The sequence below is a fragment of the Sander vitreus genome, chromosome 14, assembly GCF_031162955.1.
Source record: "Sander vitreus isolate 19-12246 chromosome 14, sanVit1, whole genome shotgun sequence".
Taxonomy (NCBI): domain Eukaryota; kingdom Metazoa; phylum Chordata; class Actinopteri; order Perciformes; family Percidae; genus Sander; species Sander vitreus.
The window spans coordinates 18501195-18528666 of NC_135868.1; the positions used below are offsets into that span (position 1 = coordinate 18501195).

Genomic DNA, 27472 nt, shown 5'->3' on the forward strand with positions numbered 1-27472 from the left:
ACCATTTATGCTTGTTAGACCAGTTTTAATGCACCTTTGTCCCATTACCCAGTGTCATTGAGCTACGTTAGCTGCCTGCTACTGTTATTGATTTCAGCTGGGAGGCACAGCAAGTCCAAACTTGATCTCATCATGCGGGATGACATCAAGTAAACAGTGAGATGTGTCAGGAGAGCAGTTGTAAAAACATTTAGTGAATTGGCACCCTGCTTGCAGTTGGTTTAAACATTTCAAACAATGCAAAAAAAAATACATTTCTTCAAACAATTAATCTTTAATAGCACAATTATACAATACCATCAACATGCCCTCCCCCACTTTACTTTTATGTTTCACAGATGATAACTCTGAATAAACTATTTACAATTTTATGGCACATACTATAAGCAGTTGTGACTATAGCTGATGGATAAGGAGGAGGGGTTGACTATACGTGGCGGCTCGTAAAGGTAAAAGGGGCAGAAGCAGGGTGGTCATTTGTTGGTGTAGAAGGGTATGTAGTGACAGATGTGTAGGGGCCAGAATGTCAGTGGCGGCGGGGCAGCAGTGAGGTGGGGCCAACTCTGATGACAGCATCACCACAATGATGGGTCATATCTGGTGAGAAAGAAGCACAGGACAAGGTCAGCTTCCTGTGAGAGTTACAACCAAGTAGAGCTCTTATATTCACACTTTTACACACACACACACACACACACACACACACACACACACACACACACACACACACACACACACACACCTTGACTGTGGGAGCGTGTCTGTGCTTTCCTTCAACAGCAGCTCTGAGACCAGTGTGTCCAGAATCTCAGGACTGGACCTCTTTCCATACCTGAGATACAGAAAGAGACAGGCAGACAGACAGACAGGCAGTCAGACAGATGGACATTTAAATGGCTTTGACCTTTCAGCTGTCAAATGAGAAAAAAACATCACAGAGAGAGACCTTGGGTGAATTGAGCACAGGGAAATAAATAACAGAATCTATTACTCTGCATGTCCTTTGGTCATAAGTCTAATTATAAGCTTAGTGAAGACTGAACACTGCCACACCGAGACCCTGCATGGGGCAGACAGGAGTTGCATCGCAGGTGGTCATATTTCCTTTCCCCTCCCTTAGATGATAAGATGTGCCGGCGTGCTTGTTCCCCTGGGTGGCTAATCGCCTGCAGCCAGCATGCAAGCCCCTAACATTCAGAGGAAAGCTGAAAACTGTGGGTGATTGGACACACCATGCCGGCCGTGGCAGTCATTTCAGTTTAGGTGTTTTTTTTATTTTTTATTTTTTTTGCAGATGGTAATTGGGCAGCGGGTGTTCCCTGTTCTGTAACATGATGTGAAAAGCTGCAGACAGACTGACAGCTCCAACAGGCACAACTTTAGGTGGACTTTGTTTGATTTGCACTTTATTGTCAGATTTTTTTTCTCTGCTGGACTGTTGGCCTGTTGGATTACATACCTATTATATATACATTGCTACATATGTTGATATATTCTGTTATATATTACTTACTATATTACTTCATATATTATACTATACTACACCAATACTGTCTTTTATACTGTTATATTTGATACCCTTTTCTATTCCATTCTATGTTTTACCACTGCTACATATTGTTATATTATAGTAATACCTTTCACATTATACTATTTACATATACGTACATATTATATCCCATAACAATGTATCATTTTACACTAGATTATGCTAATGTGTTCTGAAGTTTGAATCATATTCTATATTATAGTTGTATTACATCTCTATATTAATAGAGACAAACACTAAGTGCCATTATTTAATCAAATCATCAGTCTGGTACATTGGTAATAGACTTAATGACTCTGCTGCTATTAATCACCACTGTGACTTTACCACTGTGCCTTTACCTTGCGATGTTTGTCTTCATATGTTCTTGTATAGCTTTTCTATTTTTTGTTTTATTCTTATTTTAGTTTAGTTTTTTATATACCTCTTATTTATTATTTTACTTTCTCAATTATCTGTACTATTGCTGTCTTTGTGCTACTGTAACAACTGAATTTTACCGCTGGGGATCAAGAAAGGTTTATGTTAGCCTATAGATTATATCAAGAACATAAAGAAAAATGCCAAATGTTTAGGAAACATCAAACATATTATTTTGTTTGTGGAGCCTTACAGACACGATGATCAAAATTAAAATCCTGTATTCCTACTCAGCAGAACTGGGAATTGGTAGTATTTAAGGCTATGCGAGAAGTGTAAGAATATACTAAAGCATCACTGAACTTACAAGCATGTTTTAACTGAAACAGTCGTCTCATTATACTCAGTGGTTACAACTGTATACAAATGGACAGACTAGAATAAGGTAGCAGCCAGTGGACAAATATTACCAATCCAGTCGTTTGAGAACAAGAAATATTGTATTGTAAGTATTCCCTGTAACCAGTTTAAACCTGCAATCAAATGAACTCCAACTCTGTTAATACTCTTTCTGTTCTGTATTCTTGCAAAGAGGTGTAATCAGTCCGCCTACCTCTGTCTTGTGATGAGGTTGATGTAGTGTCTCAGGGCTGAGTAATACTTGGCCAGGTCCTCCGCCGGGGCGTCATCCCCGGGGTTCTCCGGTTTCACCGGGTATCCCTCCGTCAGGGCGCCCAGGCAGAGCAGCGCCCACATCAGAAACCCCAGAGTCCCCAGCCAGCTCATCAAGTTAGGATGCATCTAACAGAGCAAAAACAATACAACTGTGTTAGTCAACGCCAGATCACTGGATACTTCCACTGTGCTTTAAATGTCCGTTTTTAATGAATTGTTACAATTTATTGACCTAAGCTTTATCACGGAAGCCATTGCTTGAGGAATACATTTATTTTTTTTAAATCACTTCCAAACATTATTTTATTGGATAATATAACAAAGACCTTTGCAGCTGCATAGCCAGCAGACAATCATCAACATACTTTTATTAAGTTTCATAACAATATTAGCCAAGGTTTTTGTAAATCAAATATCAAGGTACTTACATTTCCTAGAGGATAAGAGGGTGATTTGCGGCTGTCCTGAGGCGTACCTTCTGCTCTACTGGGCGCTTGGTGCGCGCTGGGTCTTATATGTGTGCGCCAGACACGCTACAGAAAAACGCGTCACAGCTGCGCTCCGTTTAGCGCGAGTCTCTGCCTCTCTTCGTGTGAACGTCACTGGTGATGCTATCATTAGTGTGCTTAAAAAAAGAGTTTTAAATTAATTTACATGACGTAAAATAACAATGCAAACTAAAACTATAGTGAGTTAATAAGTATTTTTCCAAATAAGTCAAGAGGGATTAGGGACGAAGTCCTTTTTTGAATGCTACAATCACGTTAGGATACTAACCAAATAAGACTAATGTTCCTATAGAAACGTTACATGGATATTGCAGTAACAATAACAGTATTAGCAAGTCTGATAAGTTCACTAAAAAGTCACTGGGAAGCATCTGATTAACAATATTCCCTTTGGAAATATTACTAAACTAAGTTACTGTGTTGTTAATGTAACAAACATATTTTATGTCTCAAATGCAGGTGTGTGTACATAAACAGGCACACACACATTTGGCACATAAACACCCTCTTAATAACTGTGGCATTCAAACACACTGTCAAACGGATTGAGACACACGTGCAAAGTGTGATGTTTTGGTGTTTATGAGGCTTCTCTATGAGGAAGGTGATACATTATTTTACAATCAAGTAGTGATTCTTCTGCAAAATGGGATCAATAATCCCATCTGAAGTCACAAAAGATTGGCAGTAATGTGACACTGTGGGCACACTTCAAATTAATCCTCCTCACCAAAAGAAGCTCCAATGAGGACGCCTCGGGTGATCTGGAATAAAAAGATTTCAAACAGACTCACATGTACAGTACATGAGCCCTTTTTTGACACGCTGTTCGACTGAATCATTCCAATTTCGTTTTGCAGTTCATTCCATCAGGAAAGAGCGACTGGGACATCAACGTGAACAAAAAGCCTAAATATGAATATCAAGACACGTCAGTCAAAGAAGAGCCCAATCTCCAAGAAACCTACTTAATAAGAAAACCCAAATAGCACTTCAAATGAAACTGTATCACCAAGTGCTTCATTTACCTCCTATTCATAATCCTTTTGTATACCGGTTCGCAGCCATATAATCTATCAAAATCAGTATTCTTCAGCAGTGCTGCGCAGAGGATGTGTTAAGGGCTTTTTGTATAACACAGGATGTTAAGAGGGAGATGAGGAATGAGACACAAGTGAGAGAACATGGAGCACAAAGTCATGACAGAATCATGATGATCGCAAGCAGGAATTAGAACTTCTAGTCCTCTTCAGGGGATACACACATACACACATGCACACACACTCAGTGGCTCACTTCAATAGGTACCTTTTTTAAGCAAACAGCTTGCTCCTATACATAAGTGTCTGATATTATAGCTATGTGAATGAAGCAGATGTATAAAGCACGTAGACTAAGTCGAGAGGTCAGTTAATGTTTGCTCAAACATCAGACTAAAGTGACTCATTATAATCATTAGGGATCAATTCATCAACTCCGGTGTTTTGGTCACAGGCGACATCTTAAGATTTGAAGTGAAAACTCTGACCTGCTGGTGGCACTTATAGTAAAAGTCACAGCATCACCGAAGTCAGTAGGATTCATCTTCTTGGAACATCATCGCTCTATCCAATAGTTGTTGAGATATTTCAGTCTGGACCAAAGTTGAAGGCCGATCGTCCAACCTACATTGTTATCCCAAGAGCCACGATGCTAGCATGGCTAAATGGAGTGAAAATTGCCTGACAAAACCTTGTTTCTATGTTGATGATAGGGTCAGAATTTGGCATAAGTAACCTAAACCCATGGATCATGTCTGGTGTTATCAGTACAAACTGTTGCAGGTGTTTGCTGTCCTGGCTCCTAAATGGTGGAACGAGCTCCCCATTGACATCAGGACAGCTGAAAGTCTACATATCTTCTGCCGCAGGTTAAAAAACATCTCTTCCGACTGCACCTTGGCTAATAAATGATGGTTGTATAAAAAAATTAAATAAATTGAACGTGCATGTTGTACTTACATGTGGCACTTTGTAGTTTGGCTTATTGAAAGTTCATGTACGTTTATGTGATTCTTGCTGTTCTGAGTTTGTACCTTCATGGTAGAATGCACTTACTGGAAGTCGCTTAGGATAAAAGCTTTAGCGAAATAAAATGTAATGTAATGGTTGGGGAATTTTTTTTGGGCTTCTCCTCAGTGTCACCTAAATACTGTTGTGTATTCCTTCATTGTCAAAGTTCACCTTTTCAGTAATGCTTACAGCAAAATAATGCACCATTGACTCAAAAGGGTTCACCAAAGTAATTAATTTCACATTACTCTTATAGCCCTTGCTTGCTCTTGATCTCAACCTTTGGTGGAACTAAATGTTAACAACATAGTGGTTGAATCCCAAACTAAATATGCTTTTCACACAGCGGATTAAGAAACACACACAGACAAATGTCTTTAGCTTTTTGAACAGCATGCATCTTTACCACCAGGAGCCAAACAGCCTTTAGACAGTCAGAAAGAGAAGTAGATAGTAGATAGTTAAACTTTTGAAAAATAAAACAAATCATGAACACAGAAACACAACTCTTCATGCTAGTGTTGCTTCTGCACATCTCATCCTCTACAATGCATCCTACACTGTGAAGCCCTAGTTGGGTCTTACTCTTTAAAGTATTGAAAGCGAGTTAAAAATATGCAAACAACAAACAGTAATAAAAGATAATCAACATAATCAACAAAATCAACGTGGGACCATGCAGTTGGAAAATGCTTTTCCCTAAGACGTTGCTTGTTTGCAGCTTTATTCTCAGTTAAGCTATCACTGCACATACAGTGGATAAGTCTATGCTTGGGGTAATATCAGTCTCAGCCAGTATTCTATTTATTAAATATTTATAACATGTTCTATAATTAAAATTTCTCTGACAACCAGGTCAGATTTTGGGATTTTTGTGCAGCACAAAAGAGGAAGAGGGTGCCGTTCTTCCAGCTCAAAGGAAGACAAATGGCAGATGTGACAAGGCAAATAGAGTTCAGAGGAAATATGGTCATTCATTTTTATTAACATTAGCACTAATAATATCAATGCTATTAATAATATAAAAGTTACCAATCATCTCCAATACAGTCCCGGTTGTTTACGCTAATCAAAATACCCCCAATTAATTTAACAATATGCTGCTTGAAATGTAGCACCTTAAGGTAAATGTTGTGTAAAAGAATTTCTTGTTATCAGAAATCATTTCTATGGAGAACAAGTCCTTAAGAGAGCAAACTCTTTAAATGCAAATTGGTTTTCCCCTCCTTCCATCAGCCTCCTGGCTTGGACAATAAGTTCTCTCCAGGATTTGTTAAGATGAAAAGGCCTGTAATTTTCCACCACTGTGAATCACACTTTTCAAATTTACAGTCCCTATCAGGCAGTTGCATGTAAACGGTCTGGGAAGACAAGTGAAAAAAGGCAACATCTCGTACAGCTTTGGCACTTTCTTGGCTATTACACCTCTTTTACACAGACGTCTGACATCTAAATTGCTACTTTTTACTTTGCTATCGTGCTATGGTGACAATGTGTTACTTTGGGTAAGCAAGCACTACTATTACTTAGATGGAGCATCGACAGACCCCCGTTTGGCTACATGGGCCGCAGCTTCAAACCAAAGGTGCTTTTAATAAAGAGGTCCTTATATTAGGTTCATATTTAAGGGATGTTGATATTTATTGACAGCCTTCATTATCAATTACTGAACCATATAACATCTCCGAGAACACAAGCTTTTCTCCACTCTCAGTTCAGAAAAAGTACAATACTGACAACTGCTCAATGAGCAAATAACAAGAAAGTATGTCCTTTGTCATTTGTTCTTCTATCGCTCCTATCTACTCTCAGTGTGTACCTGTCTTTACCTCTTCTTTCAATGTTCCTTGCTGTTTTCTGTGATCTGTGTGTGTCTGTGTATAAATGTGTCCCTGCCACATCTGCTCCTGAGGTGAACACAGCACAAATATCACATCAAGAGTGACATCATAAGGTCTTTAGATTGACAGATGAACAGACAGGTCTAGCCATCACGCTGTGACAGGTTGGTTCGGCTCAGGTGTGCAGGTCAGAGTCCTGAGTCTTGATATTAGGAAACCTGATGAAAGTTGTAACCATGTCAAAGGGCACTACACTTTATTTTAATAACTGTTGTGACCTATGCAAGAACAGTCTAGATGTGTCACCGTTATGTCAGTGTGTCTGCGTGTTTGTTGAACTTCAAACATTCAAATGCTAATCAAGCTTATAGAAGTGCTGTTTATCAAAATTATTACGAGTGCTCTAATTGATTTTACCTGTGTAACTTCTATGTTTTAATTTAGAGGTATTTCTTGCAATAGGGATGCATTATTTTTTTCATTTAAAATGGGTGACCTCCTCCAGTAAACATTACTATAAACTACAAAATCAGTGTTGAATTGCTGACCATCCTTAGTGGTTATGGCGGATGCAGTGTCTAAATACAGCATTTCTGATTTAAAAAGCATACCTTAACCTATATAATATGTGATACAAAGACAAGAAAACTGAAACACCTTTTAAAAACCTCATTTAACAGGCTTTAATGTCTTCACAATGCCCAAGTCACTGTTGTGGTTTAATAAGTATTTTAATGAATAATAATAATTAAATGTCTGCTGAGTACCTTTTTGACAGCCCTTTTTCAGCTATTTACCATACTGTAGGTCTGTCGAGTGTGATAACCACTGGCACAGCCATGTTAAAAAATATTACCAGCATGTTAGACACCATGCTAGATGCAGGCTTCACCGACGAGGAGCCTGATAATGGAGGGTAAATGTATGATTTAGGCAGTCTGGCTAATGCATTAGAAAGCTGTTGAAAGCGTGGATTCTCAAGAGGGTGCCGCATTCATGAAAGAACACATTTTCCACATGGCTGTCAATCAGCCATTGAGTGTGTCCAATCACTTATTTTGCAAATTAAAGGCATTTCTAGATTTAATGTTATTCTTCAAGTGCATAATGCTGAATTACTGTGAGCACAAACAGTTACACACAAGGACATAGAACTCACAAGGAGCACACTACACTCCTACACTTAAGCAGCAACTACAGGGACATTTTAATAACAAGTACAGTATTGTAATTAGGAATAGCTTTATAGGGTTCAAGTCATAAGTGATGTAGTATTACTATACTGATCAGAATTGTATGGTGTTTAAGATCCTTTAAATTAAGCCCAGGTCAAAAATGAAGCTGAGTCTTGAGACAAGAAGGATATTATTAACCATAATAATACAGGGATCTGTGGATCTTTGCAAATCGCACTACAGGCTGTAGGTGGTGCCAGAGGAGCCAGATTATTTTTTAAATTACCTGCTTCATGTAGTTCTACTGGAACATAGGGCACATCAGTTTCAGCAAATATGAAGGAAAGTTAGTTTTACAAGTCTTACCTACTGCACATTTAAGTGAATAGTTTTGGGGGAAATTCTGGTCACTTTCTTGCCGAGATTTAAATGAAAAAATCCATACCACTCTCATGTCTGTCGGCTAAATGTAAAGCTACAGCCAGCAGCCGCTTAGCTCAGCTTAGCATAAAGACTGGAAAAGGGGAAACAGCTAGCCTGTCTCTGTCCAAACATAACAAAATCTTCCTAATAGCACCACTAAAGTTCACTATGTTGTATCTTGTTTATTTAGTGAAGAAGCTTTTTACTGTTTACCGGCTGCTGGCTGTAGCTTTACATTTAAGGGACATGTGACGCCCGTGTGATGTGAAACTCTGCACTTACATTTCATTGATAAGTCGTTCAAATATTTTGAAGTAATTTTTAAAATGTACCTGGATTCTAACTAATGTCAATTTGATAAACTTGAGACAAAGTTCAGTCTTTACTAGTAATTAAGAGATCCATCTGATTGGTGTTATTGGTTGTTTTGTCTTTTGTGGCTGCTCTTAAATTAAGTACACAGAAACTGTGTTATGAATTGTTTCCCCCTCTTCTGATAAGCATAATAATAACTTGATCTATAACAGCAGGGCTTACTGTAACATGAAACCCCTACGACCCTTTGTTATTGACTTGGTCCTTATAATATATGACAACTTATAGACCCTTTACAAGTGCCTTAATGCTAAGTGGCGCAGATAACACTGCTTTATACATACAAGAATTATTAGCACTAATTCCCCTCTGTCAAACATACAGTATGCCATGTGTGTATATGTTTCTGGTCAAAGTCAATCCATTAATGTATGTACTGTATATGTTTGAGTGGGTGTGTGTGGCTGCATGTGTTTAAACACACTTTGTTAGTCAAACATTACTAGAGATTTAACCCAGTTATACAACATCCCATTCTGTTTGTTATTACTGTGCTTTTTGAAAAAGCAAATCTATTTCTCACGACTCACTCTCCATCCCCCTTCTGGAGTCTGTCAACACCGGAGGGGATCGAAGCAGAGCCTCTATGAAGTCGCTGTACTGTCAATTTCCCACTGTTTCTACTACAAAAGAGAGGCAACACACACACACGTCCAATGTGTCCAATGTGTCCAATGTGTCAAAGTAATACATAGGATTGTGCTTCGCTTTTAGGAGATTGTGATGGTTTTTTTGTTCTTCTTAGAAACAGAACAAGCTGTATTTTGTTCGAGTAAAATCTGTTCTAAATAGAAAACAGGCTGATTCTCCTGATAATCAGTACATGGAGGAAAAACAATATTCAGAAACTGTAAAAATCTGAGTTGATAGCATAGAGGTCAATTTTTTTAATGAAATGCTGATTCAAATTTGGCTATCACAAAAAGCTGACTGTAGAGTAGACCTTAAGTAAATCAATGGATGTCCATATACAGTATTATTATATGTGAACAATAATTATTAAAATAAAAACAAATGTTTACTCACATTTGGAAGTAGTATTGTGTTCCCACGGGATAAATCATGCTTGTGTTAATTATTCTGTTAATAAGGTATTGTAAATTAGACGCCCTAAAACATTATGTGACCTTTGAGTCATTCAGATATGTAGGCTACTTTTTTTTTACCTGCAATAGCCTAACAGATTTCATTTTTGCCACTTGGGGAAACATCACCTCTTAAAGTTGATATCGCAAACATGCTAGAAAACTGTTGCCTGTTTACAAATCAAGTAGACAGAGTAACAGTAGTGTCCGTTTACTCTCTTTTAGCTCTGTTTTAGGTCTCCACCACCTGTTCCTAAGGGAACGATATGGCTCTTTAACAGCTAAATGCTTCACTACATCCACTAGCCAGCCGCAAACCTTAAGTGCCTGCTGTTTGGTGCAGGGCAGGTGGTGCCAAAGCGTTTTCCTAAAAAAATGCATCAGAATGGTGGAGTTGGGTGATCATTATCACCACGAGGGAATAAAAGCAAAAGGTCAGATGCCCAATAGATTTTTTGCATTTCAGAAATTCTAAGTCAAGCTGTATTTTCCCTCTGAAAAGGGAAGTTTCTGGCTGAAAGTTTCAAGTGATTTGTCAATAACTGTCAGTCTGTTGTGTCTCTCATGTGCACCTGAGTTTTTGTTACCTCTCTCTCTGTCTGTGGGGAAATTAGGGAGTGTGTTCTTTGTCTCAGTGTGTGCTTACCGTAACTGTCACTGGGGTAATTAAGTGTTTCCTTGCGCAGTAATTGCCAATTTAATCATCTGTGCTCGTGCCCTGATTTGCAGTGTCGGATCTGTCAGTCAAGCAGGGCGTGGTTTCCATGGGGATAAGGGAAGTGTAGTAGTCATTCACTTCAACCACTGGCCAAAGTTAATTACCTGTAGCTTCCTCAACAGGGTTGCTATGGAGAGACAGTTTCCCTAAATTGTTATTGTGCCAGACTAATGTGTCAGGCCTTCTTAAATTAATTGGGGTTTTTTTCCGTAAGAGAAAAAAAACAGGTCAAGTGTTTTTTTCTTAAAAGATGCTTGATTCTAGGAATCAACAAAACTCTTCTGTATAGCAAAGGGGGAACATGATTGGTTTAAAGTGTGTATGCGCTGTAAATGTGTGCGTACATACTTTATCTTGTGGCAACCTGATACCATGGTCATCGCAGATACACACTGAATCTGAAGTGTCAGCTTTCAGATGGGATCCCTACTTCCTCTTCAGCCCCCCGGCTGCATGCAGAGACCCAGGTGCATCCATGCCACCCTTCAGATGTAGCCCTACTTCCTTTTCCTCGAGACCACCTGTTGAGCTCACTAACACACACACACACACACACACACACACACACACACACACACACACACACACACACACACACACACACACAAACAAACAAACACACACCAAGTTCCCTCAGGTAATATTTACATTATGATACAGGTGATCTGAGATGCACTGGCCAGCACCAGTGTAGATGCTGATCCAGTTTGACTTGCCGTCCTCAGGGTTTAAACATTTGAGTGGGAGTAAATTCTCATTTAGATCCAAATTAATTTAATTTCTCAGTTAAAGACGTTAGAAAGTGGGCTACCAATGGAGAAAACATGACCTCCTTCAATCTCCATTCACAGCGTGGATTAAATCAGCTCTCATCACTGCTGATCTGCCGTGAGGAATGGGATTAATCAATCGCAGACAGTACATCTATCTGCAAATTAAAAATGCTGCTCATCACTGAACACGTAGCTCCATGGTTCTGGTGTTATTTTGGTGACATGGTGAGTGGGCGGCCTTCTCTCAATAAGAGAACATCAATCATACAAACCTCAGATGTGTAAACTGACCGGTTTATGGAGCGTGTATCAAGAAAGAAAATGCAATGCTAAAAAAAAAATAAAAGTATGGGTTAGTTATGGTATCAAATATATCTGTGAAGAATTAAATAGTACAGATGACTACATGTTAAACTGGGTATGACCTAGTAATTCAATGTATTTACCCTGAAAACTCAAAAGTTTAAAAGAACTCATTCTGAAAGTGTTTCGATTTGATATACTTAATCTCAAAACCTATTTTTTTTTTTATAACACAGATACATGTGTGAGGTTATGCATTGGTATTTTTTACAGCTCATGTGGTAGCCAGAGCACACACAAAAAATAAGATCTCCTAACTGTGCTTAGGAATTATTTCACCTTGAGTATGTATTCAAATGTATTCAGGCTGTCAAACTGTGATGTGTCTTAAAATTTAACAAACGACCGTGTCAAACTTCATCATCATAGTAACGCTCCCACATTAGATCGATATGTTGTCAGTTAATTGTTCAGTTGTGAAGAGGGATTTAATCACTACTGTTGCTGACAGTTGATTATTCCCCTGTAAGTCACGACACTGACAAAGACAGACACTTCACTGAAAAAGAAAACTGTTTAGCTGTGAAACAATCAAAATCTTCTGAAGCTTTTAATAAGAAATAAACGTGACAGATCAGAAGATATGTATGATTTATTAGATAGTGTAAATGTTGTCCAGTATTTAATGGATGGTTTGACAGATGGACTCTGAGAAGATGGTTGCATTTCACTGTTTTCTGGTCGCTCTCTTACAGTGAATAGAGCTAGATGCTTTAGTAGACGTTTCTTTGATTCTTGATGCGTAGCATCTCTGCTGGGAGCCATCTTCTCTGTCTTGATCTGAAAAACATACGGCAGAGATTATGAACATCATGTGATGGGTACCAGCAGTGGATGTTGTGTACCTTATAGGCAAGAAACTTAATTTACTGAAATAAAAAAATAAAAATCTCTTTTGTGAATTAAATATACAAGGATCTGATGTGTTAATATTGTTAAAAGTAAAGGCTTATATTTTATACAATGCATTTACAGTATCTGCAGTCACTGATGAACATAACATTTATTTATCACAAATAAACTCAAACTTCTTATTCCCAATTAAGGATAAAACCATATATTGAGTGATAACTTTATAATAGAAGTTATGGTGGCTATATACAATGTGTGTGACATTTGAACGTGAGATTTCAAACTCTTAACTCAGTACCACTGTTTGTGCAAAGTATACTAAATCGTGGAGTAATCAGTCAAAAGAATATTAAATCACACATAATTAACTACACATAAATGGGTAAAAAATGGGTAATTAATGTTGCACATTCATACATTAATTACATTTCCACGGTTTTCAGAAGAGGTGAAATGACTTCTTAAAAGCTGCAGAAGTCAAGTCTTATTAGGGCTGCTCGATGGGGAAAAAATTAACTTGGTTAATATTTAACATGATTACGAATTGACTTTTAGAAAGATGTTGCATTTACTGAACCTAAAAAACAGTGAAACAGTTAAACAAATCTTTTCCTGTTCAACTTTTTGAATTCCCCTTCAGAACACAAGACAAAATAAGAGTTCACTTGCAAAATGTAATGTGCAACATATTCGTTTTTGTTATCGTCAGGAGCCAAAGTCGGAATCAAGATCAAAATCTGATTAATTGCACAGGCCTGGGTCTTACATAATTCGCAAACTCCGTTAATTACACTGTCAAATTATAACTAAATGTTCTCCTTACATGTAAACGTTGTGTATGTCAGTTAAGGACCAATGTGCGATCATCCCATAGACTAAAGATGTGTTCTAAAAGAAGTAAATCTCAATTAATCTTGCAACACTATGGACATTTTTGCATCCCCAAGAGCTCCACTACAAATGTAATATGGCTGACAAATCATTGTGTTAATGAAATCTAACGGATCCACTATACACTTTTGATCTGAACAAATCCCTTCTCTGCACACTTGGTTGTTCAACACTGATGCTGTGCTGCTCTTTGCTGCCCTCACATGCCTCTTAAAGGAACTTGCTTCACCTTTAGTGCAATGCATGCACACGTCCCACATAGGCTAACAAAGGCACTAAAACACTGACTCTGTGAATCAAAGAACGTCTGAGTTGAAAAATGGCTTGTATTTGTTCTTGCTGGGGCTGTTGTTGCTCCACGTGACTACAAATGCATGGAATTTTCCAGACTCACCCTACAAGGAATAGAGTTGAGCATCTCTCACATGATAGCGTAGCTCCTCTACTGCAGCTTTCCATTACAGATTAAATCGTCACATAAGGGCTACATATCTGGTGCTTACCTGAGCTGCTGGCTTCCAAAGCAAGGTAACCATCCAACAAGGAGCTGAAACCTGTGAGCCCACCCATGGCAGCATAAGGGACATCCCTGCCTATGGGCCGACCACGTGCCTCCCTCTCTAGTTTTGTCTCAACCTGCCAAGAAAATAATGTGATTTGAGTTCAAATTTAGTTCTAAGTGTGCAACTTTATGTAAATATATCTATATTGTAAATCTATGTCCAGCACTTGCCTGTTTGTTTGCTTTTTTTTTTTTACACCAAGGACCTGCGTTTGAGGTTTGACTCTACTCACCAGGGTCTGATGGGTAGAGCTAGGCTGGCCACACCCACAGATGTAGGGACTCTTGAACCCAGAACAGGACCTGCCTGAAAAATGGATTAGAAAACAAGTATGTGGAAAATCATCTTGAACATTTGTGCTAGAATGGACTGACTACTGTCTTTAAATGTAGTGATTTCAGACTCACACTTTTTGCACAAGTTGCCAGTAGCTTCACTGTGATCCTGAGGATAGTGTTTACACCCACAGCAGACAGGGGTTGGCCCCATCTGGGGAATATACTGGTAGGCAGAACAATGACATCCTCTGACCTGGCATGGTAGGGCCAGGGGTCGTTCAGAGGGAACCACTTCAAAGTCGGTCTTATGTTGCTTATACCTGGAAAAAATTATATTACTCCCAAATGTGCTTATTTATGTATATACATGTGTGTGGGGGCGTGTAGTGGAGAAGCATGTCTGATTTCAAGTGTTATTGAGTAATGTGCTACCTATGTGTACAGAAACACTGTGTCTCAGGACCAATGAGCTTGCAGTCGATACCTCCTGCAACCCCAAAGCTGACATACAGCCTGTTTTTCACTCGTTGAGGGAGAACCTTCCTCTTGTACTCCTCATATTCCTCTGGAGTGAACAGTTTTCCTCCATCATCATCACCCACAATCCTTAAAAATAAAATAAAAAATAAAAAATAAAAAACAGCAATAAAAACAGCAAAGAATCTTGTTGGCATGAAAATGTACCGAGCTAACCTGCCTATAACAAATGGTTATTGTGTTATTTTAGCATTTGTATTGCACTTTAGCTGTTAACGTTACATCCCTTCCTCTGTTAGCGTTGTTAGTTGTCACATGGTAGCTTAATCACAAGTTTTTTTTTAAACCCACATCCATGTTAAACCCCCTCTGGAGATTAGCTAGCTAACGTCAGGAGTTAAAGGCATATCGTCTAACGTTGAGACAAACCTTCTGTACTCCCAGTAGTCATCCACTGCGTGTAAAGCTGATTTGTCGAGACATATTGTCTCCATTGCCAAAACGGATGGCTGTGGGCTTTTTGTCTTCCACAGAAAAACAACTAGCTAACGTTACTGTTTACCACAGTAGTTGCCATGGAAATGTTTGTAGACGTCCCTCTAACGGTCGCAAACTGAACTGCAAACGTTGGTCTCATTTCCTATAGTCTCTGCCATTTCCCTTTCAATACGCCGTTTGATTTTTTTCTTTAAGTTCCACTCTTCCCAATAATATGCTTATCTATCTCTGTTTTCTTTAGGCTGGGGTTTGCTATATAATTAACTTTAGCTATTTCATTTCCCTCACTCATGTTAAGTTAAATCGAAAGAGAAGCAGTATAAATACATTTCCCATAATGCCGTAGTAATGACGCACGCCGTAAACGTTCAGGGGAACCATGATAGTCTGCACAGTTGCATGCTGGCAACTGTCTATGCTTGTAACATCATGCTAGCTACCGACTTTATGACTTTTACTTTCTGTAATCTCATCGTTCTCGAAATCGTGGATAAGGAAGCCGAAATGACTGTCAGGGTGAACTGACACCTCAACATCAAGCTCGGCAGCTAATTTTTTAAACGGAGACGGTGGGCTGCTCGAGATATTTTCCCCGGAGACCGCTACGACAGTCCAGGGTTGCCAAACAACAAGCATCATTCTGTGTCAGCCAGAGGTAGCAGCTGGAGCTCTCAAGTCGCCTCGACCCTGCTTCGCTGGAGCTTGTTAATTCCTTCTTCAACACACTGGGGTAAATTGAATTTTTTTGATGGGTTTTGCTACATTTGCAGATAATATTTAGCCTTTTTGCTGACGGTCAAGTTCGCACGTTGCGACCTGAAATGTCGAGCTAACATGACATTAACGTTAGTGGAGTTGGAAATAGCTTCAACTGAGCTTGAACGGCTGCTAATAATGATTTAAATAATCAATTTTAGGCTACGTCTTGAAGCTAAGCATCCAGAAATCAACGTCGACTGAGTGTAGGTTAGTTAAATTTTAATTTGCATGTGAAACTTGACAATTTATGATCATAATGACAAGTTCACCGGGTCAACATGTTTGACAAGTTTTTCATCTGTTTTGTTACTAGCTAGGACTGTGTGTGTGTTTAGTCAAAGTTACAGAGTCATATAATGCACAGTATCTAAATCTTCATATCTTTTACCGCCTCCACCCTAACATTATTGACATTTCAGTTTGTAGTTTATACTCTGGCGATTAAATCTGTTGCCCAGCATCCTGTCAGCTGTTGAAACCATAGCTAGATAGACTGTATAAAGGTTGAAACACAATTGACAGCTTTTGTGGTCAATATTTAACCTCTAGATTAGGTATTTTGACTGACACTGTGTGCCCTATCACTGTCAATCCTCCCATTAGGTATACTATGTATAAACAGTCCTCTAAACAAGTGGAACATTGTCTGAAGCCATGGCCTCTAAATGGTGTGCCTTTCCATGGAACAATGATCAGGCCTGGTGAATAGCATGATATGACAATAAAGATGGGACGGTGTCTATATACCGAAACTCTTCTGGTTGTTACCAAGTGTCAACTATATGATTAAGCAAAATTGATGTGCTCTGTTGCCTGACATATGGAAGGCACCGAATATCACCCTGAATGTTTATTTGCCTTGGGGCTGTAATAGCTCACCCTGACCTGTTAACATAGCACATATTATCTGTACTTGATTATGCATAAGGTCCCTATGCAGTGTGTGTTTTGTTTTGTTTGGCTGTTTTATTTGAAATGTACAGCCCTTTGGTGAACGGTTAAAATTGGATTTAATGTGACTTCTATCACCTTATTATGAAAAAAGAAAACCGATTTTAAACTTTATGTACAGAATGTGATGCTCAAATATTATCCCGTGTGTGTGTGTGTGTACTGGGAAGCATCACTAAACGGATTCTGTTACCTTTTCTTTTCATAATTTATTCCCTCAGTCACTGTCCCCTCTCTGACCTCAATAGGAAGTGACACTCCCACACCCAAGAAAAAGAGAGCGCGGAGAATGAACTCGGTGACAAAAACTTGTGAAGACTGAGAAATGATCACCTAATTTGCCCTGCATGTGCACCGCATTTGTCAGTCAAACAACCCTCGCGGGGGTGGGATTAGAGAATGAATGCCCTCTGTGCCTCTGTCTGATATCTGGAGCTGCAAAGTGGGTCCCATGAAATCTAAACTAGTAATCAGGTTTCTGGGCTAAGAAGCCTGAAAAACATTTGTTGATTTGTTAATGACTGGGCTATTGTGCACCCTGACTAAGAGCAGCAAAGAAATCCGTCTTTAAGAGCTAAATAGTTTAGGAAGCCACTTTGATGTAACCACCAGCTCCTTGCCAATAATAGTGATGAGGTGGATTTTGTTCCTCATCCAGCACATGCAGTGGTGTTTGTGTGTCCGTTGGAACATTTGAGTGCATTTATCCACCCCAAAATCCTCAGTCACTACAAATAAAAACCACAATGCTCAACTGGACTTTGAAGAAGCTACAGAAGGGCTGAAGAAGAAGAAGAAGAAGAAGAAGAAGAATTACACTTTTTTTTTTTTCTTTTTCTTTTTGTGTTTTTTGGTAAATGTAATGAGTTTCCTTTCTCAATTCATGACATTGCAGCATTGCACAATGGAAATGTTAGCATCATACAAGAAAGGAGATTAGAATAATCTGTCAAATTAATCTCTAAATGTTGAAAATAACAAATGTATGTCTGTTTCTCTCTTTTTGTTAATTACATCTTTTCTGTCTATCTTTGTACACTTCTCCAACATAGTCAACAATGCCTGCGGACCCCCTGCCTGAACGCCCAGTGTGCATTGGTGATTCGGTGTTAGACATTTTGCAACCAAAGCACCTTACCAAAAACCCCTGACTGATAAGTGTCTGTGGGCGTAACCCTACTTTTGGTTCCACTTCCTGGCCCTGCTGCTGTTGCTCATCTCCTCTTAGGAGGGGCAGGATGCCTTTTAGTGGTTAGAGAAACGTCTTCGGCTGTATGGGTATAATGCAAGCATATGTCCTGCTGGAGTTTACTTGATTGAGGCACTAATTCCACACCAGCTCTCAGGAATGCTTTGCAGTGGACTTGGACCTCTGAACTCTCTGTAGAAACGGACAGTGGGAAAGAGAATCTCCCTGCAGGTATCGAGTAATTATCACTTGATTGGTAAGCCACATCCCCAAAAAAAAAAGACCTTCAGCCTCAGACTGAGCCTCTGCAGATCCCCTCCGCTTCGCCACCGCAGTACCATGCTCGGTGCACTCTTGCGGAGGAACATGTCCCAGAAGCTGAGCGTACTGCTACTGGTATTCGGCCTGGCGTGGGGACTTATGCTGCTGCGCTACACTGTGCAACAGCCTCGCCATCAGAGCAGTGCCGAGCTACGTGAGCAGATCCTGGAGCTCAGCCGGCGATACGTCAAGGTTCTGACAGAGGAGAACCAGAATGCACCAGGTGGGCCGCAGGGAACATCCATGGCTGGTTATGGTAAGCAGCATTTAACAGGAAGTCCAGAATGTTGTGCAATATATGGGGTTAATGCTCTCTTTCCTGCACGTGAAATGAATCACTCCTGTATGAACATTGTGTTTCATAGTTGTGGAAAAAGCATACTGAAGCGTTATTTTCTTCCTTGTGTTTGTTTTTCCCTCCTTCTCTTCCTCTCTCACATGCACACATAGCTGATCTGAAGAGGACTATCGCTGTGCTGCTGGACGACATTCTGACGCGGCTGGTCAAACTGGAGGGAAAAATCGAGTTGGCGGTCAATGCCTCTGCCACTAACACCTCCCACACAGCAGGGGGCGTTCTTGCCTCTGCTCCCGCTGCCCTACAGAAACCTTTAAAGCAGGAGTCCCCTGGCAGCCACCCAGAGACATCCCGCCTTCACCCACACATCCCTAATAGGCCTCGGCCACATCAAGGAGCATAGTCTTGAAAGATGTATTGATTTTTATTTTTAGCACATCAAACTTTTCCAGCATTTATCACTGATGTCACAACATCAGAGAAATGAAAAGCAATAGTGAGACATATGGACATCCAGAAACTTCACATTTGGGGTGCTTCTTAGAGATGTTCAGCCAACTCAGAGGGAAGAAGGGGGACTTTATGCGCTGTCCTCTCATATGCTGACATTTATTTATTTTTTACCAAGACTATCAAGCACATTTCTTTTTTTATATATATATTTGCATTGCTAATTTTATTTGGCTTAGATTTTAGCTTTTTATAATGCAATATTTGAATCATATGACTGTTAGTAAATGCAGAGAGGTATAAATACTCTTGGAACTGAACCAGATTCTCATACGCTTTATCATAAAAATGGCTTGACGTGCTCCCCCATCTACATTGTAAACTATTTTACAATACTGCTTCAATATATCAAAATGCTGAACTAAACTGTAGTACACTCAGTGATAGTTAGGAATAGCGGACTGCTATTTGTCAGTTTTTAGCTGGTGCAGTTGCTAGTTACTATATGAAGAAGACTCTACTTTTAGCTTACACATAGTTTTAAGAATAATTAAATGTAATAGATCACCTGGAAGAGATAATCCAAAGAATGTTATTTGCACTCTATCTGCAGGCAGTATATAATTGTATATTTACAATTGCTGCGCGACAGTTTGAGGTTTATGCAGAATATGATAGGATGATGCCTATTTGCCACTGTAAACATGAGCGTGTGTGTGCGCTTTGTCTCAGTTGAAATCGAATGGTTCCCTTGACCAGGGTTGACACAATGTTTTAACTTAAGTGTGTAGCAGATTGAATGTACTGTGTAGTCAGTCTTAAGCCCTTTAGTGCTGTTAAGATGACTGAGCTACTGCTTACACATGTTCAGGGTTCATGTTACACTGTGACTCTATAGAGATTTTCTAAAAATACTGGGCTCTTCCAACTATGACTGAAGGGATATTTTAGGAGGGTGGATGTCCAGCTCTGGAATATTCATTCTTCCACCCTTTCTAATGATTCCGAGTATGGTTTCCATAATACTGAGAAAGTCTGGCGCCTGCACAGAGGAATATAATTTGCATATCATGATGGTCATTAACATGATGACTTTGTGCGACAAGTAAGATGGGCAATACTTTCATCAATACTACTTGGGGATTGTATGAGGCAAAGTCTATGTGGGTGGCATAATAAAATATGAGGGGAAACATGCTTTATAATGTTGCTTACACATTACAGACTTAAATATATGTGAAGGCCTTTAGACTGAATTATCAAACTGGTTTGACTGAGTAATGTCATAACTGTGCTTTGAGTCATAATGCTAAAGTAGAAAAGATGGTGAGCCAGGCAGCTGCTGTGAGATAGCTTTACTAATAAATTGACCTTATGCTAAGAATTGTCCCCTCATTTAAATTAATTGTATTGCTACATATACAATGTGTTGGGGGAAATATCCCTAGTGTCATTCAGGAGATCATGTACCCCTCAGCCGTTGACTCCCAAAGAGGACATTTTCCATGAGGGGTGTGTGCATGTGTAAGTGAATGTATAAAGACAAGTTTTTGGTTCAAGTTTTACTGACCACACTGCAAAACCCAGAGGGAATTGTTATAATTTACCAGCCAAATCGTGTCTTACCCTGGTGGAAAGTAACATAGATACTCAAGCACTGTACTAAAGTACAATTTCACTCATACTTAACTGAGTGTTTCTATTTTATGCTATTTCTACTCCTACTCCACTACATTTACTTGACAGCTGTCAAGTAAAGTAACCATAGTTACTTTGCAGATAAGGATTTTACATAAAGGAAAATGGTCAGCTTACAAAATATGATCCATTCGTATAGATAAAGCTACCAAAAAGTATATAGAGTGGTTAAAACTAGCAAAATCTCAACCAGCTTCAACATTTAAATGCTTACTGAATGTTTCATTAATATTAGTTCAATAACATAGGCCTACATATGACAACTATAACACTGAATGGGGACATTCTCCAAGATATGGGGTTATGCTTTTGAATATTTTGAATGTAGGACTATTACTTGTGATACACCTACTTCCACCGCTGATCATGGGGGACCATGAAAAAGTTTTGTTGGAGACGTTCGAGTACATTTTTGCATTAAGGGGGCGTGGAAGACGAGACGGGACGTGACGACAGATGCTGCAGTACATAAACATATCACCCACCTCCTCACGCGCCATCTTCTAGCTAATAACCGGTCAGGATAAAACAGTGCGTTAAACCTTAGTGAGACTCATTTCTATCAAAAATACTCGGTTGTATGAGCTATAACGTTACTGAACAATGAGTGATATTGAGGATGGAAACTATGAAGGACGGGTAAGTAATTACATCGAATGATCAAATATTTCCCTTTCTTCCTATTCCTTCCGTGTGGCTGTCGATGAAAACCACTAACGTAAATGTATAGCTAACGTTAATGTAACCGCTAACTTTGAGCCAACGCTAAATTAATAGCTTGACGTTGACTTAACATGCTTTATTTCCTGTGCTATAGAGGCAGAGACGTGTTCTGGTTTTGTCAACAATGTTTTAGTTTTTACATGAGCGGTTCCCACTGTGCTAGCAGGACTGACCCAACCAGCCTCCTCCACTAGCATGCTAACTATCGTTAGCTTAAAATCACCGCGATTAGACGTCAGTATTTGCAAATGTTCCTGTTTTTGCGTTGCTAGTTGGAACATATTGCACCTGACACATTTGCTTATGAAACTAAATACGAACTGTCTACGACGTTTGTATATCTTCCTTTTGTGCGGATATCACTGCTGCAGCCATTACTGCACATTGGCAACCTGCGTTTTTCAAGCAACCTTGTTTTTAGAGGTAACTTAGCTAAGTTCAAAGCATTTCTTCCTTCCCTGCTTTCACACTCTTATCAAATTGCTATTCAAATATTGCTAAAACATATATCTAAGCTCTTTATTTGTTAACATGTAAAGTAATTGTTGTAACTTTGCTCATTTGCATACTTTTTGGAATATTTAAACTTTATGTAGCAACAATGTAATTGTACTGCATTCAGTGTTCCTTTTCATTTTATTTTAAATATTCTACTTTTCTTAAACCTATGATCTTAATTTTATTGAATGTTCTTTTTTCATTAAGGTTATTGACCGTGAAGGATTTGAAGAGTTTTATCCAAGAATGATGAAGAAAAATTTCAAGATAAAAGAAGGCTAATGAAAACATGTACAGAGCAGAACATAGAAGTGGAAAGGGAGAAAATGTGACGGAAGAATGGTGTCAGATAGAAGCGCTTGCAGTGTAATGGCTAAAATGAAACTGGTTTCAGTTTGGGTGAAGAGAGGAAAAACAGACCTGGAATCAGAAAATGAGAAAACTGAAAAAAGAAGAACGAAGAAGGATAGAAATCCTGAGAAAAGGGAGTAGCGTAAAGAATCTGGAAGAATGAATGTGTCCCTAGGTTAAGTAAATACACTGTGTCACAAATGTCTTTTCTTCATGCTCTCTTTATGTAACATGAAAATGCATGTTTTATTTTTCCCTTTATGACCCAGGTGGACATGGAAATAGACCTGTCATGTACATTTGATTTATATGGCTAATTATAGGCCACATTGTAAACAAAATAGTTATTTATTGGAACTATAGCATTACTAACCCTTTCCTCCTCAGTACATAAGCTGTACAATTTAGACAGGTGTACTGTATGTGTCCAACATACTCTACCACCACATCTTACTACTCTGTGCTTGATTGTTTTTCTGTATAAAGAAATGCATGTATTTGTCCATGAGGAAGTTGTTAACATGCTGCTGTGGCAATAGGGCTCACGCTCCCCACCTAAATTGGATCGCGGGAGTCCAGATCGGGCCAAGTCGGAGAGCAGGTCCGGCTCCCCAAGCCCAGCCCGGGTCACCAAACGCTCTGAGTCCAGATCCCGGTCTCGGTCCAAAACTAGGTATGTTGTTGCCATTTTATGATAGCCCATGTGATACTGTAATCACATCATGTTACATCCAAATAAATGCTCATTGGGGCTGAAATATTCTATAAACTATATGCTTTTCTGTCACCGATTGTCGTCTATAACATCCTTTTCAGGTCTCATTCTAGGCGGCACTCAAACCGCCGCTATAGCCGCTCACGCTCTCGGTCCTATTCCCGCCGGAGGAAGTCCCGGTCTCGTTCCTACAGTCCCGAGTACCGCCGCAAGAAGAGCCAGAGCACTTCCCCTATGTCGAACCGGCGCCGTCAAACTGGCAGCAGGGTGAGATCTGATGATAGGGCAAAGTACAGTAGGCTATAGAAAAGTAAACCACAGGGCCTTTTGTGTATGCTCAGACACCTTTACAAGGTGTTAGTAGTACTTTTAAACACATTCCGTTTTTTGGGGAGATTGCAAATCTTAGCCTGTAATTAGTGAGGACATGAGCATATACTGTATGACCTGTTACTTAATAGAGTGAATACAAAATGAGTCATGCTTAAAATGTTTTGGAAAGAGATAAATCAGTGGCTATAGCAAGCAACATCACAAATGTTTTAAATAGTTCTCATGTGGCTTTGAGTTAAATTGTTAAGCATTTACAAGAATGATATGATTTAAGTAACAGTTTAAAGTCAAGAGCAATTGAATTTCCCATTCTTTTATCTGTGTGGCATTGTCATTTTTCAGACGATGTGGTTAATGGCTGTGGTAAACCACCATGTAATATCCCCTTGTTATTAACTTTCCTTTCATTATATCAACAGAGCCATGACTTCACAAAAGAATCAAACGGTCATGGGGGAGGAGATGCTGATGTTAGGGTATGTGTACCTTCCGACATCTCTTTAGCAAGAGCAATGCAATGTTTTTGTGTCCTCAAAGGTGCTGCTCCCAGTGTAGTACTGGCTGAGGGATAATACAGCCTAGTGGAGATCAAATATAACTTTGATTCTTTGATTTTCTTTAGTATTTAACTTACAGTATGTTCATTCTATTGCATCAATATAGTATGTGGATGATTTCAGGTGTATGCAGTGTTCATGTATTTCTGGGTTTAATTTTTTTATATATATATATATATATATATGTATATGTATATGTGTATATATATATATATATATATATATATATATATATATATATATGTATGTATGTATGTATGTATGTATGTATGTATGTATGTATGTATGTATGTATGTATGTATGTATATATATATATATATATATATATATATATATATATATATATATATATATATAATATGTGTGTGTATGTATGTGTGTGCACATAAAGAACTACAGTGTCACTTTTTTTATTAATTTCAATACATTCTAAAAACTTTCTTGTAACAAGGTGGCTGATATTTTGCAAGCAAGCTGGCTAAGAGAAAATCAAATGTGTCTGATAAATTATGTTTTACTCTTGGAAACATTGATGTTTAGTAATACATCAGGCCAGGTAGTATTAAACAGTGGAAAATGCATCTGAAGCAGGTCACTATACAAATATGGAGGAAGTATTTTTTTTGGTGTGTGTGTGCGCACACTGCATTAAACATGTAAAACGCTGCTGTGTGCATAAAGAATCATGTTTTGCATACTAAGTGTAGTAAATGGATTTTGAATGCAAATAAGACAGACGCGGTAAGCCACACCATTAACTCTAACCGTTATGTTGTCCCTTCCAGGCGAACCCTGACCCCAGCACATGCTTGGGGGTGTTTGGTTTGAGCCTGTACACCACAGAGCGCGACCTGAGGGAGGTGTTTTCCCGCCACGGTCCTCTGGCAGGGGTCAATGTGGTTTACGACCAGCGCACAGGTCGCTCCCGTGGCTTCGCTTTTGTTTACTTCGAGAGAATTGAGGATTCCAAAGAGGTATGTGAATTGTTTGTGGTGGTTTTGTTTATTGATTAAATGCCTAAGGAGCTTCAGTCCTGGTCCCAGTGACTCACTTTTTCTGTCTTGTCACCTGTTGTTTTTGTTTTTTTTAAATAGTATTAGTACATGCAGGGTCAAAGGTCCTCCACTTTTTAATTTAGGTGTGATTACATAAATATGCCACTAGGTGTCTGCCTTGCCACAAATTCCCTCTCCTTGCAGTCATGTATCTCATAGCAAGGCGGTTACAGAGTGTAATTTAGGTAGGCCTTTGTGAAATAAATGATTAGTACCAACAAGCTTACAATAGTCTGATAACATCTTTGTCTTCTCCTCCCTCTTGTATTCCTTAGGCAATGGAGCGAGCCAATGGCATGGAGCTGGACGGGAGGCGCATCAGAGTGGATTATTCCATTACTAAACGTGCTCATACCCCCACACCTGGAATCTACATGGGCCGACCAACACAGTAAGATCAACTCTAATGTCAAGTCTAGCACGTCAGTTTCCTTAACCTAACCTAATGTGCATTTGAGCTATCAGGTGAATTGGGGGGGGGGACCAACAAAAAAACTGGGTTGGATTCTGGGTTAGTTCTGATGTCAGAGCTCACTAATTTTTGTATCTGATCGTGCATCCTTTCTTGAAACGCATCCGTGATTTGTAACAGTTTTAAAACTGTTTTGACATGGTGCTGTAAATCTCAAGAGATGAGACACCTGGACCTCATGACCTTGTTTTGCTCTTTTCAACAGCAATGGTGGCGGTGGCAGTGGTGGCGGCGGTGGCAGTGGAAGCAGCAGGAGGGGGAGAGACTCGCATTATGACCGTGGCTATGAGCGCTACGACAGATATGACGAGTATGACTATAGGTACAGGTGAGTTATAATTTGAGTATAAAGTCACTGTTGCATTGTTCCGTGGGAGTAAATACATTTTCTCTTTGCAGTCGCAGGCGCTCTCCATCACCCTACTACAGTCGATACAGGTCTCGCTCACGGTCTCGCTCTTACAGCCCACGTAAGTATAAAGAGAAATGCATACAATAGAAAGCTTGCCAAACTTCATCCAGACTGTTGTTAGTATGTATATTTAAACAGATGTAATTATCTTGATCACTGGTGACAGCAGATTGAATTTATAATATACTTGGACTAATGACTTTCATATTTTCTGTTTGCAGGGCGATACTAAGTTTCTTCTTTCAACGTTCAGCTTCCCTCCAATAATTGGTGTGTGTGATTCATCAAGGTGTTTCTGAGGGGAACATTTTGGATTAGCATGTCTATATCAGCAGAACTCTTAACGTTTGAGATGGTTCTCATTTACATGCAATAGATGTCTTAAGTTTTAGACGTTTTTGATGCATCCATGTTGAGTGTGAGCAAAGAAGTCTGCAACTGTTGCTTTGTTCTTTTAGACTTGCATCCTTCCTTCCCTTTTTCATTTTCTGCAGCAATAATACCTTTTTTTGTTTTTCTTCCTGTTAAGTGATGGTTAAACGATATTCCTGATCCCTGTTAAGGTGGTCCTTGTCATGATGCGGAAAGTAAACTGTGTTTTAGTCAACGGTGACATTTGATTTTACAACCTGTATTAAATAAATGTATCAATCCAGTAAATCACAGCTTGATCTCAAAGGCTGTAAAATGGAGTGTTACCAGCAATCGGTGGTTGGTTCTTTTGCTCACATTCATTCTTTTTTTAGTCAAGGATTTGAGTTTCTCCAGAGAGTTTTATTATCATGTATTACATTTTGTATTGTTTCTTTGTATGGAAATACAAATATATGAAAACTCCAGAGTTTGTAATGTGTTTTTCTGACTTAATGCCCATGAAATTGAAATCGAGCTTTGGTCACATCGGTGGGAGTTAATGCTTTAAGTTGAGTGGGTGAGGTGGGAAAAGGCGCTGGGACAGTTTCACAGAGCAGGACCAGTGCCAAGACATTGTCCATGATAAGTTTATGTTCACACAAATTCAAAGTCATTGATCTGGAGCCACTCAAACCACAATAGATTCTCATTCAGGTTAACACCACTGAAAATGTGCAAAGAAGGGACTTTTAATAATCTTTTATAGTTTGGCTTTTATCACATAAGATACAATGCTCACATGTAGGAAAACGGACAATAATTCAGAGTATTGTGTTACTGTGAATACAGTTACACAACGAAAGCTTGCGCTTAGTCAAA

At 39.1% G+C, this 27472-nt stretch overlaps 4 protein-coding genes across 5 annotated transcripts; 2 read left to right on the forward strand and 2 right to left on the reverse strand.

Moving 5' to 3' along the window:
- Positions 1–250: 250 nt before the first annotated feature.
- npy (neuropeptide Y) lies at positions 251–3102 on the reverse strand. Its single transcript, XM_078267541.1, has 4 exons — positions 3013–3102; positions 2523–2710; positions 743–832; positions 251–597 (listed from the first exon to the last, which is right to left on the reverse strand). The coding sequence occupies exons 2-4, from the start codon at positions 2708–2710 to the stop codon at positions 576–578; spliced, it is 300 nt and encodes a 99-aa protein (XP_078123667.1). The 5' UTR covers positions 3013–3102; the 3' UTR covers positions 251–575.
- Positions 3103–12471: 9369 nt separating this feature from the next.
- fam221a (family with sequence similarity 221 member A) lies at positions 12472–15754 on the reverse strand. Its single transcript, XM_078267876.1, has 6 exons — positions 15388–15754; positions 14914–15087; positions 14611–14801; positions 14436–14509; positions 14144–14276; positions 12472–12677 (listed from the first exon to the last, which is right to left on the reverse strand). Exons 1-6 carry the CDS (start codon positions 15450–15452, stop codon positions 12565–12567), a joined length of 750 nt encoding a protein of 249 aa, XP_078124002.1. The 5' UTR covers positions 15453–15754; the 3' UTR covers positions 12472–12564.
- A 57-nt stretch (positions 15755–15811) lies between these two features.
- ccdc126 (coiled-coil domain containing 126) lies at positions 15812–19744 on the forward strand. Its single transcript, XM_078267877.1, has 3 exons — positions 15812–16186; positions 18219–18932; positions 19127–19744. The coding sequence occupies exons 2-3, from the start codon at positions 18695–18697 to the stop codon at positions 19375–19377; spliced, it is 489 nt and encodes a 162-aa protein (XP_078124003.1). The 5' UTR covers positions 15812–16186; positions 18219–18694; the 3' UTR covers positions 19378–19744.
- A 1847-nt stretch (positions 19745–21591) lies between these two features.
- Positions 21592–27078, forward strand: tra2a (transformer 2 alpha homolog). 2 transcript variants are annotated; one of them, XM_078267885.1, is made up of 9 exons: positions 21592–21761; positions 23234–23367; positions 23511–23676; positions 24162–24218; positions 25086–25274; positions 25631–25746; positions 26033–26155; positions 26227–26297; positions 26461–27078. In XM_078267885.1, exons 1-9 carry the CDS (start codon positions 21726–21728, stop codon positions 26469–26471), a joined length of 903 nt encoding a protein of 300 aa, XP_078124011.1. In that variant the 5' UTR covers positions 21592–21725; the 3' UTR covers positions 26472–27078. The 2 variants fall into 2 exon arrangements, with proteins under 2 accessions (XP_078124011.1, XP_078124013.1); XM_078267887.1 differs by having other exon boundaries at positions 26033–26149.
- The last annotated feature ends 394 nt before the right edge of the window (positions 27079–27472 follow it).

Coding starts and splice junctions, on each gene's coding strand:
- npy (XM_078267541.1), bottom strand. CDS start 2,710: ATGCATCCTAACTTGATGAGCTGGCTGGGGACTCTGGGGTTTCTGATG. Junction 833..2,522: donor AACCTCATCACAAGACAGAG/GTAGGCGGACTG, acceptor TCTGTATCTCAG/GTATGGAAAGAGGTCCAGTC. Junction 598..742: donor GACACGCTCCCACAGTCAAG/GTGTGTGTGTGT, acceptor CTTTCTCACCAG/ATATGACCCATCATTGTGGT.
- fam221a (XM_078267876.1), bottom strand. CDS start 15,452: ATGGAGACAATATGTCTCGACAAATCAGCTTTACACGCAGTGGATGAC. Junction 15,088..15,387: donor GACTACTGGGAGTACAGAAG/GTTTGTCTCAAC, acceptor TTTATTTTTAAG/GATTGTGGGTGATGATGATG. Junction 14,277..14,435: donor GCTCTACCCATCAGACCCTG/GTGAGTAGAGTC, acceptor TTTTCTTGGCAG/GTTGAGACAAAACTAGAGAG.
- ccdc126 (XM_078267877.1), top strand. CDS start 18,695: ATGCTCGGTGCACTCTTGCGGAGGAACATGTCCCAGAAGCTGAGCGTA. Junction 18,933..19,126: donor AACATCCATGGCTGGTTATG/GTAAGCAGCATT, acceptor ATGCACACATAG/CTGATCTGAAGAGGACTATC.
- tra2a (XM_078267885.1), top strand. CDS start 21,726: ATGAGTGATATTGAGGATGGAAACTATGAAGGACGG. Junction 25,275..25,630: donor GAATTGAGGATTCCAAAGAG/GTATGTGAATTG, acceptor TGTATTCCTTAG/GCAATGGAGCGAGCCAATGG. Junction 25,747..26,032: donor TACATGGGCCGACCAACACA/GTAAGATCAACT, acceptor TCTTTTCAACAG/CAATGGTGGCGGTGGCAGTG.